This window comes from Ambystoma mexicanum, chromosome 3p (assembly GCF_040938575.1).
Source record: "Ambystoma mexicanum isolate Mex_15411 chromosome 3p, UKY_AmexF1_1, whole genome shotgun sequence".
In the NCBI taxonomy this organism is placed as follows: domain Eukaryota; kingdom Metazoa; phylum Chordata; class Amphibia; order Caudata; family Ambystomatidae; genus Ambystoma; species Ambystoma mexicanum.
Window position 1 is genome coordinate 935,064,978 of NC_090925.1, and position 13,553 is coordinate 935,078,530.

General features: G+C 46.9%; 1 protein-coding gene across 1 annotated transcript in view; it reads right to left on the minus strand.

Moving 5' to 3' along the window:
- Positions 1 to 12,996, minus strand: part of LOC138581135 (fer-1-like protein 4) — a 1,598,034-nt gene extending 1,585,038 nt beyond the window's left edge. Inside the window, exon 1 of the mRNA XM_069652231.1 lies at positions 12,421 to 12,996. Coding sequence (XP_069508332.1) covers positions 12,421 to 12,499 — 79 coding nt within the window. The 5' untranslated portion in view covers positions 12,500 to 12,996. The remainder of the gene's footprint in view (positions 1 to 12,420) is intronic.
- Positions 12,997 to 13,553: the final 557 nt, after the last annotated feature.

A 13,553-nucleotide genomic window follows, 5' to 3' on the forward strand; every position in this document is an offset into this window, starting at 1 on the left:
GGCAGCCTTTATTCTTTCCCATCTCGGGGGTACAGCGGCTGCGTGGGCCAACCCTTTACTTGAGTCCAACAGCTACGTCCTCTATGACTGTGACAAACTTATATTGGCCATGAATAAGGTTTTTGATAACCGTTACAAATCTCAAGCATCGGACCTGGAGTTGTTGAGTCTACGACAAGGCTCTTCTTCTCTTTTTTCTTATCTTACCAGATTCAATCAGCTAGCTGCTGAGACAGACTGGCCTGAAGAGAAGAAATCAGCCGTATTCTACCAGGGGTTGTCCGAAGAACTAAAAGACATCCTAGCCACGGTACCGGTCGTTCCGACCTCCTTCGGTGAATTATTAGATTTGGTATTGCAAATAGATGCCCGAAGGTCTGAAAGAAGAGGAGAACGTAAAACATCAATCCTTACCCCCGTTCCAGCAGATGTAGTTACTCCTCCTCTTTAGATTTCAGAACCCATGCAGATAGGGGCGGTGAGGGGTCCTTTGACTCAGGCCCAGCGTGAATATCGACGTTCACATAATTTGTGCATGTATTGTGGTTCTTCAGAACACCAGTTGAAAGACTGTCCCAAAAGACCAGTCAAAAAGGCGGGAAACGCCAAATCCCGGCGATAGATAGAGTCCCTACGCCGGGAGTGTCTTCATTGGACACACAGGGTTTTTTGTCTGCTCCTGTCAGTCTTCCTGTGTTATTTACCACGGTCGAAGACGCTACGTTCTCCTCCGTGGCTATTATAGACTCCGGAGCTACGGGGAACTATATGGACTTTGACTACGCTGAAAAAAACAAAGTGCCCATTCTACCAAAGGCTCAACCCGAGAGGGTCCATACTGTGGAAGGTACGACTTTGGTGTCCGGTTTGGTTACACAGAACACTTCCCTTGTCAGCATGAAGACCGAAGACGGACATGTGGAATCGCTTTCATTCGATCTAATCAAAGCCCCTCAATACCAGGTCATATTGGGTATTCCATGGTTGCAACACCACAACCCTGCTATTGATTGGGTAAAGAAAAGTGTCCGATTCCCTTCTTTTGTGTGTAATGAAAACTGCTTTCAGGATACGTATGTATGCCCGGAGTCTTCCTGTCAAGCTATGGTGGCTTCCTTGTCTGTCATAGGTGCCATCGTTCGTGACGCTAGTAAGGACATCCCTTCTGAATACGAATCCTTTCGGGATGTGTTCGATAAGGGCAGGGCGGATCGATTACCGCCTCATAGGACCTATGATTGTCCAAAAGACCTGTTACCTGGGGCCAAGATACCAGCCGGAAGAGTCTATTCCCTTACCTTACCAGAAGACAAGGTTCTGAAAGAATACATAGATAAAGCCTTGGCCACGGGCTTTATTAGACCTTCCAAATCCCCAGCGGCATCTCCATTATTCTTTGTCCCTAAGAAGGAGGGGGACTTGCGCCCTTGTATAGATTACAGGGCATTGAATAATGTTACGGTAAAAAATCAGTACCCTCTCCCGCTGATATCAGTGCTTCTAGATCAACTTGGTTCGTCAGTGGTGTTCACTAAACTTGACTTCAGGGGGGCCTATAATCTCGTTCGAATTAGAGCAGGGGACGAGTGGAAGACTGCCTTTAAGACACGGTATGGCTTATTCGAATACTTAGTGATGCCATTTGGACTGTGTAATGCCCCGGCCACCTTCCAGGCCTTCATGAATGACATCTTCCATGATTACCTGGACCAATTTGTCGTAGTTTATCTAGATGATATCCTCATCTACTCATCCTCTATGAAAGACCACTGCGTACATGTGCGTCTTGTGTTACAGAGGTTGAGGGAGAACCACCTGTACGTCAAGGCAGAGAAGTGTGTGTTTAATTCCGCCGAGGTGGAATTTCTTGGTTATGACTTGACCAGTCGTGGAATTCGTATGAGTCACTCTAAAGTTAAAGTGATTCTGGAATGGCCAGTTCCTGCCTCAGTTAAAGCACTGCAGTCCTTCTTGGGGTTCTCCAATTTTTATCGACGTTTCATCCATTCATTCTCGTCGATCTCTTCTCCTTTAACAGCACTGACCAGCTCCAAGAAACCATATGCATGGAATCCGGAGGCACAGCGGGCCTTTGAAATCCTGAAGACCGCCTTTTCGACAGCACCGGTCTTGCAACACCCGGACCCTCTCCTTCCCTTCCTAGTGGAGGCAGACGCCTCCGGTTCAGCTGTTGGGGCAGTTCTGTCACAAGAATGTCCCGATTCAGGAGAAATCCATCCAGTGGCATATTTTTCCAGGAAATTGACCCCTTATGAACGCAATTATCCTATCACAGAACGTGAGTTATTAGCCATCAGGGATGCCTTTGCGGAATGGCGCCATCATCTGTTGGGGGCCCGTCATCAGGTTACCGTTTATTCGGATCATCGTAGCCTCCTTGCCTTCAAATCTATGAAGTGCCTTACGGCCCGACAAGCTCGTTGGCATCTATTCTTTTCCCAGTTTAACTTCGTCATCACATATAGACCAGCTCGCCTCAATGCCTGTGCTGACGCTCTTTCAAGGTTATCCCACGGTTCTTGTGTTTCTAAGGCTGATCGTCCCCTGCTGTTACCTGAAAGGGTGGTTTGTGCCTGCACTCCTCAGCCTTCGCTCCGTGCCCTTATATCATCTTGGGTGACCTCAAATGATGAGGAATGTGAATCTTTGAATCTCGACATCGTTCAAGGCTTGCCTTATATTCAGGGTCGTCTCTTTATACCTCCTGGAGAAGCACGTTTTCGAGCTTTAGCCTGGTCACACGATTCCTTGATGGCGGCCCATCCGGGGCAGCAAAAGACGTTGGAGGCGCTGCGGCGTTGGGCTTGGTGGCCGTCGATGTCTCGGGATATCATCGATTACGTAGCCTCTTGCTCTGTGTGTGCTCAATGCAAGGTCTCAAGATCCAAGTCTGTGGGCCTTTTGTGACCCCTTCCGGTGCCACATAAACCATGGTATATGGTTTCCATGGATTTCATTGTGGATCTGCCTCCTCTGAGCGGTTATGATACCGTCTGGGTTGTCATCGACTACTTCTCCAAGATGGCTCTGTTTGTTCCCTGCTCGGGGTTACCTTCGGCCCCCGTCCTGGCTTCTTTGTTTCTCAAACATGTCTTTCGTTTCTTTGGACTTCCCTCTATCATAGTATCGACCGTGGCCCTCAGTTTACTTCTCGCTTTTGGAGGGCTTTGACTTCTTCATTGCACATCGACGATCGTTTCAGCTCTGCATACCATCCGCAAACCGATGGACAGACTGAGAGGGCTAACGCCACTTTGGAACAGTTCCTCCGATGCCTGTGTCTCCAATTTCAGTCTACCTGGTTAGAGACGCTCGCCCCTGCCGAATTTGCCTACAATAATTCGGTACACTGTGCCTCGGGTGTATCACCGTTTTTTGCCTTGTATGGATTCCATCCACGCTCTTTGCCCTTGGATCCGGCACTCCCCATTGATAACCCGGCCGCTCAGGCTTGTGTGAGAGAATTGGACTCAGTCCGTGAGGGTGTTCGGTCCCATCTTCTTCTTGCACAGGAGAGAGCAAAAAAGTACGCTGACCGGCATAGGACTGCAGCTCCTGAATACAAAGTGGGCATGAATGTTTGGTTGTCTAGGCGTAATCTTCGTATTCCTGGCAAACGTATGCTGCTCCCGAGGTTTGTGGGTCCTTTTCCCATTACGGAGGTTTTGAATCCTGTGGCGATGCGTCTTTCTTTGCCAACTTCGTGGAAACTGCATCCTGTATTCCACGTCAGTCTCCTCAAGCCTTGCCTTCCTTCCATGCGCCTACCTGCGCGGCCTTGCGCTATTCGCGTGGATGGCGAAGATGAATATGAAGTTGCCGATATATTGGACTTCCAGCTCCGCAGGGGTCGGCCCTTTTATCTGGTCGATTGGAAAGGGTATGGTCCTGAGGATAGGTCTTGGGAACCCTTGTGTAACATCCACTCGCCTGTACTCCTGCGGCGTTTCCATGCCCGCAAGGGGTTGCCGCCATCTTTGGGGGCGGATGCTGTTATGGGTCGTCGTTCACCCCCCTCTGTGCGCAAAGCCCAGCCTCCTGCACCTCCGGCACTTCGACTTCCTAGTACAACTACCAGAATGAAGAGGAGATTTGTGGCGCTCCCCAAAAGAATTCGGCATTATGCTGCCCCATTTCGTGCACGATGGCAGCTGCCGTGGAAGTTAGCGAATCGAAAACTACATTCCCCAGCAAACCTGGCTCTGTACGGTAGTTTGCCGGTAGAGCCTCGCATTGGCTTGCCCCGCCTCTCTCACTGATATAGTCCATGGAGACAGCCAGGGCGCCGCTTCTGTTTACAGCTACTCCCGGCACTTAGAAGCTCCATCTTCAATTGCTGAAACTCTTTGTTCTTACGGATTCGACTCGGACTGTTTACTGGACCTTCTATTTGGAATTCCCTTATTGAACTGCCTTCCCGTGTACCGAACCTGTTTTTGCTTCACGGACCCCGCTAGAAAAAGTTTGTCTTTGTTATTGTCCGCTAGTGTACCAGACCTTGCCTGCCTTCGACTTCCTATCTCAAGAATAGCCATCCCGACTGGCTGTTCTGCATCGCGCCAAACTTTACCTGCCTTCCACATACCTTCCCTGGAACTACCATCCCGATTGGTTGCTGTTATCATCCTTCGTTCATTAGTGGTAAGACTTCTTGCTTCACAAACGGAACACTTGGAAAGCCCCTGGTTAATCCGTGCACTCAAGGACGCTCTGCAGCTGTGCACCATCCCGAATCCAGTGCGACCCTCGTGCCGCCCGGGTATTAGCATCCTCCTACTAATATTCCCTTTTTCTTATTTTATCCCTGTCGTTGTGTTCTAAGCTATTCAGATCCTCCATTCATTCTCCACTGGTAAGATCCTGTCCACCTCTTGAGTTGTGTCTTAAGTTAAGCCAGTTAGATACTAAGTCTTATTATATTCCTAGGTGATTCCCGAATTGTACTGCTCTTCTATCCTACGGGGGAAAAAAGCCCAGGTATTACATTAGTTAGTAAGGCTTACAGGGGACAACTGTTACCTTCGTGTTACTCACTTGTTATTTTTCCTTTACAGCCTGGTTCGCGGCGGTGCGCTTTCTCCCCGCCCTTCTGGGTGATCAGTCCCCTTGTCTGGTTAAATACAGCAAGTGGTCATATCATTTGGAATGTCTTATTCCCTCACAGAGAGGAGGCTTGGGTAGAGGCCCTACCCAAAGCTCTTCAAGCAACTTCCTGGGTTTTGGATACCCCCCGGTTCCACGCACTCAGCTCACCGGTGAGTAACAGAAGCAGTCGTCAGCTACAGTGAAATGTGGGCCTTCAATGCCAGATTCGGCCCACCATCTAAGGAAGATGATTGTGGCTGGGTCCCCCAGTCTGTCTGCTACTGGGACATGCAAATTTAAAGCAAACCATGAAACAAATATGGGCTGAACCAGACCAGATGGATATACAGATCATTTCAGAGCTTCCTTATTGCTGTACTGAATATATGGTTTGGGGAAGGATTTATTAATAGGGATGAATATCATTTCCTCAAAGTTAAGCATCCTACCATTCCTACACTTTACCTTCTCCCTAGACTCCACAAAAACCACACTACAGCCCCAGGTAGACCCATTGTCAGCTCTATTGGGTCACTTACTAAACCTATGTCCTGTTTTGTTGACTCCTTCCTTCTTCCCCTAGTAGCTAGCTTACCATCTTATGTTATGGACACAGAGATGTTCTTAATAGAATACAAGACATACCGTGGAAAAATGACTGTATCCTAGTCATCTTAGATGTGACATCACTGTATACAGTAATCAAACACAGTGATGGACTAAGAGCAGTGGATTGTTTTCTTAGAAACAGATCTGCCACTTATAAGCGGCATAACGATATGCTTTTAGAAATCATGTTTGTACACGGGCAGAAATATTTTCTATTTAATGGTGACTTCTACTTACAGTTTATAGGGACTGCCATGGGCACTATGTTTGCACCACCATATGCCAACCTGTTGATGGGGTATTGGGGAAAAGTTTGTTTTCAATAATCCACACAACAAATGGAATGAAAATGTAGCTATTTGGCTTTGGTATATAGAGGACCTGTTTTTAATTTGGCATGGTAGTATGGAAGAGCTTCACCCATTGCATCCATTTTGGAATCAGAACGATCTTAATCTGAAATGTGTTATGTCCAGGCGTACGGGGAGTATTGAATTTTTAGATCTTAAGACATCTGCAATAGAAGGTATGATTCATGCATCTATGTACCGTAAACCTACTGCAGGTAATGCCGTTGTGCCTGCCAAATTGTGTCATCCCCTGACTACTATAGATAATATTCCATTTGCAGAAATGTTGAGAGTTAAATGTAATTGTTCACGTGTCGTTGACTTTGATTGATTGATTTATTTAATTATAAAGCGCTTTACACCAAGGCGCTGTACAATGGAACAACAAAATACAGAGTAATAACAACAAATAACAATGTGAGCATAGTGGCAACTTGAATCATTCAACAGCAAAACAGTGCAAAGAGCAATTTACTGAGAGGGGGGAGAAGTGGAGTGCGAACAGGAGAGTGAAGGGAGGGGCGGGGAAGGATTGAGTGAGAGCAGAAGGAAGGGAGAGAGAGTGTAAAATAGAAAAGGGGAAGGTGGAAAGGGAGGGGAGGGATTAGAAGAGGGGAAAGACGGGGGGAGTAGAGAGGGCAGGGGGGGGCTTCAAGGTGGGGAATGGAGGAGGAAGGATTTAAGGGAAGTGCGAAATGAGATGAGGGTAGTGGAAGAGCGGATTGAGAGGGGGAGAGAGTTCCAATGCAGAGGAGCAAGAAGTTGGAAAGAGCGGAACCGGGAGGAAGCACAAGGGGAAGGAGGTACAGAGAGCAGGAAGTGGTCAGCAGAACGAAGGGAGTGAGAGGGGGAGTAGAAGGAGAGAAGGGAGGAGAGATAAGGGGGGGCAAGACCGTGAAGGGATTTGAAAACAAGGCAGAGAAAGTGGAATTTTAGTTGTAGGTGGAAAGGTAGCCAGCCTAGTCGAGAGAGCAAAGAGGAAATGGAGTCGCGGGAGGTAAGGAGACAGAGGGTTCGAATGGCATAGTGGCATAAAGATTTAAGAGGGGCAAGCTGAGATGAGGGAAGACCGAAAATTATAGAGGAGCAGTAGAAGAGGCGGGAAAAGATGAGTGAGGAGATTAGGAGCTTGGTAGCATGGAATGTGAGGGAGGGACGGATTTTGCGAATATTGTAAAGGTGGTATCTGCAGGAGCGGGAGGTGAGCGAAATGTGTTGCGAGAAGGTGAGAGAAGAGTCAAAAAGAACACCTAGGTTGCGAGCATGAGTGGAGATAGGGAGATTGGAAGGAGGAAAGTGGATGAACGGGGGAGGAGAGGGAGGGGGAAGAGAGTTAGCGGGGAAGAAAAGGACTTACATTTTATCCGTGTTAAGTGAGAGAAAGCGTGAGGATATCCAGTTCTTGATGGCTGTGAGACAAGAGGAGAGTTTAAGGTGGAGGTCAGGTGTGAAGGAGGAGAAAGAGGTGGGTGTCATCCGCATAGAAATGATAGGAGATGCCAAAGGAGGAGATGACAGGGGCAATGAGGGAGGTATAGAGAGAGAAGAGGAAAGGGCCAAGTACAGAGCCTTGAGGAACACCGTAAATCAGAGGGAAGGAAGGAGAGGTCTGGCCTCCCCATGAAACAGCAAAGGAACGAGAGGAAAGGTAAGAGGAGAGCCATTTTAGAACAGGGCCTTTGAACCTGAAGGAGGAGAGAGTGTGGAGCAGGAGAGGATGATCGACAGTGTCAAAAGCGGCAGAGAGATCAAGGAGAATAAGTATGGAGGATTGCTTCGCATGGCGAGCAGAGAGGAGCGAGTTGAGAATCGAGGTGAGAGCAGTTTCAGCTTTGAAGCTGTTTATGATGCCATGACTGCTAGATTTCAGCAGTGAGGTTACACTCAAGAAGCATTAACAAAATCCAAAAAATAAAGCTGATTTGCGACCTAGCCAAATCCTCTATTGGACTTTAAAAGGTGTTTCATCTTCATCTGATAAGATGAGGTTTATCACATCATACGGTCTGTAATCAAGGCATGTTCATAGAGTTATGAGTTAACATTGGCATTTGCCTTTGAAAGATACTGATTTAAAAAGAGTGCTGCATTCAAAAGCCCAAATAACCTATAGACCAGGAAAGAGCATTGGTGATGTTGTTGCACACAGTCATTTGGAGGTGGTAAAACAGCCTAATGGGTTGCAATTGAAAAAAGGCTGTTTCCCTTGTGGGTCTTGCAGTATCTGTCTGCAAATGATTAAGAGCAACTGTTTCAAAGTCAGAGAAATCAAATGGATGCATGACATCAATTTGGGTATTGATTGTAACTCAGAGTTTGTGGTTTACACACTCTTGTACCCTTGTGAGAAAATGTATGAGGGCAGTACAAAAAGGAAATTGAAGTTATGCATTCTTGAACATATACGTGCTATCAAGTCAAGGGATGAGAACTATCCGGTAGAAACCCATTTCATGGAATGTCATAACCAAAATAGATCTTTTCTGAAATGGATTGGACTTGTCCAAGTCAAGCCACATCTGTGAAAATGAACAAGGGAGCTTACTCTTCGTAGACTTGAAGCCAGATGATTTTGCGGTTCAATTCCAAGATTCCTCATGGACTTAAAACCCGAATCATAGTAGCACTTATGTACCTAACCCATGACGGAGTTGAATCATCGCCTCCCTCCACCAGGCATACAAAGGACTCTGAGACCAAGATATACCCATTTCCAATTATCTGGATCGACTTGCTAGACTCGTAACCCATGCACCTGTAACACTTATAACATGTATGTACCTACGCCATGACTGACCTTGATAATCACCCCCTCGATATGTACTACACTATCAATGATGCCCATCCTCGCTAATATAACCCATCTGGAAATCGTAGCAGGACTTATGTACCTTCGCCATGACTGAGCTGATTAATTGCCTTCCTTTACCATGTATACACTACACTACGAGGCCAACAGATATTGGCCTCCAAGTATGTGGACAGAATGTGCTAGCATTGTAACCCAAGAACTAATAGCACTTATGTGCCAATGCGATGGCTGAGCTTGATCATTATTCCATCCAGACATGCACTATGCTAACAGGCCAGTAGAGACCCATTCTCGTCAATTTTACTCATCTGATCTTTTAGTGAACCTTCATACCGAGGGCCTACTAGCACTTATATCTTCGCTAATTCTACCTATCTGGAAATGTATCCAGCAGAACTACTGAACGAGGGCTTCTGGAGCACCTATATTGAAACAACATGATTTGGGCCAGATCTAAGTAATTGCAAACCCAACAAGACACAGGGAGGACCTAGCCTAATATCCAAACCCTAAGCGAGATACCATCCCCTGTACAGGCACTGGAAACTCAACAAGAACATGGTCTGACTCAAACCCACACAATCACTATGACACAACAATATGCTAACTCTTCCCTCTGCACCAACAAACAATAGAATGCAGCTATACCCCTCGATTAATTCGGCCTACCTGCACACATACTTATACGCCCGAGGTTCACCTCAACAGTCTTTAGAGTGCAGCTATACCCCACGGAAATTGGCCTAGATGCACACATAATCCCTTTCATAATTTCCACCGCCGCCAGGATGAAGCTATCCAAGTCCCACTGGTCTTGGCTGCACACATTCTACTGATCTCGCACAACCACTGCACCATGCCTCGCACTAGAATGAAGCCACACACGACTTAATCAACCCTGGCTTCACGCATACCGAGGGCACCTAAGCACTTTATTACACTACTCTCTCCACTGACCTGGACTATGGTCCCCGAAGACGTTCAACCCACAGCGCTTTGGAATCATACGAATCGTAAAAGGCGCTCAACAAAAATGCCCAATAACATAAAACAACAAGTGTAGGTTGCCATGTATTTGTATAGTTTGTATGCTTTATAGTCTGTTTCCTTTGTTGGTCATACCTACGCGTTCATGTGTGTATTGAATATTGTTTTTTGTTTCTGCTGTTTTTTCAGAACTAATGCATGTATCACAATTGTGCATTTTTTAGCATTTTGAAAAGATTCATGTCAACTGAAGTGTTTTTGTTTGCATGGCATTGGATCAGGTTGTTTGCACTGTCACTGCGTGACTTCATTCTACTTACAGCGAAAACGTCATGATGTTAAATTAGCTTGGAGGTGCGCTATTTTGCACAATACGCATTATGCACTGAAACTTGGTCTTTGAATGCTTAACCAATGCATTGTCACTTTAAAATGTTACCATTTGACATATGGTTTTTAATTTTCCCATCTGAGTAAAATGTCGGTTTCGTTATAGTGTCTACGGTATTCTTCCTATAATTCTACTAGTTAACTATACTGCACATTATTTATTATCATTCCATTATGCACTACAAATTAGTTATAAAATCATGAGCAGGCCATGTTATGTGTTATCCAGCATGAAGGTCTTATGCTCTCAAAACCGGTTTTGTCAACTATTGACCAATGTATTGTCAATTTAGAATTTGAATTATCTGTAATGGCTAATTTTTTTAAGTGTATTTTAACTTGTCTAGTTTGACATGCACATGCTTGTGTAAAGCACGTTTCTACAGCACTATGCACTTTTATTATTGTTGACACTTTTTGTATTGTCACTTTATTTTGTTAGTCTGTTTTCTGTATCCAAGTTATAGCACGTATTTGCACTCAGAATCATGGGAGCTGTAGTTGTGTGTGGGTATACTATATTAATGACATCTACCGCCTACTATGAATAAGGTGTGGTAACAGTAAAACTTCTGTTTTTCCTTGCACTTTATGGAGGTGAGGGATTAATAAACGCCTATTTTTGTAGCCTTCCTGTTTCTTTGGGCCTTTTTTCTGACTTGTGGATACCGTGCTTATCCGTGCCCCCTTGTTGGGCCCTTTCTTTAACAAGTTCAGTTCTGTGTGTCCTGATAGAGAAAAATAAACTTTGCATCTGCAAGCGAAAGGAGTCAAGGAATGACAACGGGAACTTTGGGAATCCCAGACAAAAGCACAGAGCACGGTGACATTTTAAAGGCTACTAAAAAGCGGATATAGCCTCACAAACTTATATACAGTCAATTCAAACATTAAACAAAGCTAAGTATTAATCAGACACAGGAGGAACTGAAGCTGGCAGACTTAAACATGCCTGGAACAATAAAGACAGCGTGGCATGCTGGACCTTTGGCTCAGTGGACTAATGTGGCTACTAGATAGAGGTGTGGATGGCCTCATTGTCACAATTTCGAGTCTCGTCTCCTCAACTCACTCCCTGGTCAATACATTGAGTATCATTAAGTTGGCTAACGATATCCTTCTGTTCTGTTACCAGCACCTAGAGTTCACATTGGGGTATACTTGTTCTTTAGCTACAGCTTTTATGTTATGTAAACCCCCCCCCTTCCCAACCCCCACCCACATCCACCTTGTTCATACACTTGCACAGTATGATTGTCACAAGGCCAATATAACCATTTTTGTTTTTCTACTTTGTGATTCTCATGATCCGACCTCCACGTCCATCCCACTCCCCTCCTCGCCCCCCCCCCCCCCACACCACGGCCCTCCTCCCCATTTAATCTTGTCTTGTGGCGCCTGGAAACGTGTGTATAGGCGCCATACAAATGTCCAATACAATAAAGTAAACAATGTGACGTACACCATGTTGAAGAGAAAACACACGTCCTCGCTATTTAATTGAATACGGAACGGGAGACACTATTTTGCAGACTTGGCAACACAAATCAAGAGATTTGTCTGATTGTATTATGATGAAGGTAAAAATGCCAATCCTCCGTAGTCACAACTGTCAAAAAGTAGCAGAAACATGGTGGCTACACGTCACAATATAATGCAACCAAAAGACCAGAGATCTGTGCATAGTTGAATATATGGGCCACACACAACCATCTGTATGTGTGTGTAAAGAAATATATACAACCCCCAATTTTGGCAACTCGTGCATCTTTAATCATGCCAATAAAGCATCATTGTATTGCATATTAAACGTGTAGGGTGGCACAGCTTCTATTTCCCGGCCACTTTTAACTCACTTTGCCCACGCCCCGGCACCTGCAGCTCTCCCTGATACCGGCACGCCGGCATCTACCCGCTCACAGCCACCTGCGGTCCCCCAACTCGTACAGGCACTGCATCTCCCTCGCTCTCTCAGAGGGACATGGAGCTTCTTCCCAAACTCACATCCAAAGGCAGCTTCCTCTGCCTTCTTATAAACACCTGCACTTCCTCCCCACTCCCAGACTTTGCGAACCCCCGTGTCCCCTCGTAAGCTCCCGCGGCGTCCCGTGTGAGGGAGACATACATCACGCGCACAGGGTGGTCTCCAGGCCCCCAGACTCTTACCTCGGAAGGACAGGGTCACCTGCCGTTCGTGCGTTCCGGGCAAGTTAGTGACCTTCTTCAGGGTGACGCTTAGAGCCATGCTTCAGCCGCGGCGATTCACTCCTTCAGGCGGGACAGTGGGGTGCGTGCGCCAGTCTCTCGTGTCCGCTCGAAGAGAGAGTGACGCAGTTGTTCCTCTACTATTTTCTCCTCACAAGGACGGTGGCACGACTACCCCAACTCGCTTCTCCTCTGAAGGGTTGGAATGCGGTTGTTTTCCTCCCGATGTTAGCCCACTTTGATAGCGAGCTGGCTGTCCCCAATCTGCACTTCCCCCACGGTGGCACTTGGGCGCGTTTGAGCCTTTTAGGTGGCGCTCGGTGGCCCTTTCACGCGCTTGCCCACGCCATGCCCGTTCTGCCGCCTTGGTCTCAGGTGCGGAGTTCTCTCAGGTGCTACACTTCCTCGACTGCTAGTGCCTCCCTTCTTTCGGTGGCCGTGCCCCTCTACTAGACTGCGCTGAGGCCGTACCTGCCCAGCCGGTCTGTCTGCTCCACCCTCCCAGGGACAGGCTTGGGGCTATTAGCGGTGTGCTGTGCACCCTGCCTCGAGCCGGAATGAGTCTCTCTCACGCCGCGTTCAGGAGGCACGGGTTCCACTCCTATACGCCCCCACAGCAGGTGAGGTACGCGCCTCTTTTGTGCTGCCCCACAGGAGCGATGGGTGCGTGGTGACGATCCTTATACCGGCTAAGCAGGAATGGGGAACACATTATTATTTGCTCAGCAGGAATGGGGTTTTCTCCTTGAAAAGTATACACCACCCCCCATGCCCCAGAGAAGGAAGAGTCGCTTCCTTTTAAGACTGCCCCCGTTAGGGACGGACCATCTTTTACAACAATCCTCTTCATAGCCCACACGCCGAGTGTGTATGCGTGCGTATGCGTGCGTGTGTAATTCTTATTTCCTAAAAGAAGGAAGAGAAGGTTGGCTGTTCTTTACACTTTTGACTTCGGCATTTCTTGGGAGGGTGGGGTCGAGGCTCCTCCAGTGGGGTGCTTACATTCCAAGGGGTGCCCCAGACTCTGTAGGCTGGGTAGGTATGTGGATGTGTGTTTGTGTGTGCAGGAGCTACTTTCATCGAAAGGGTGTCTG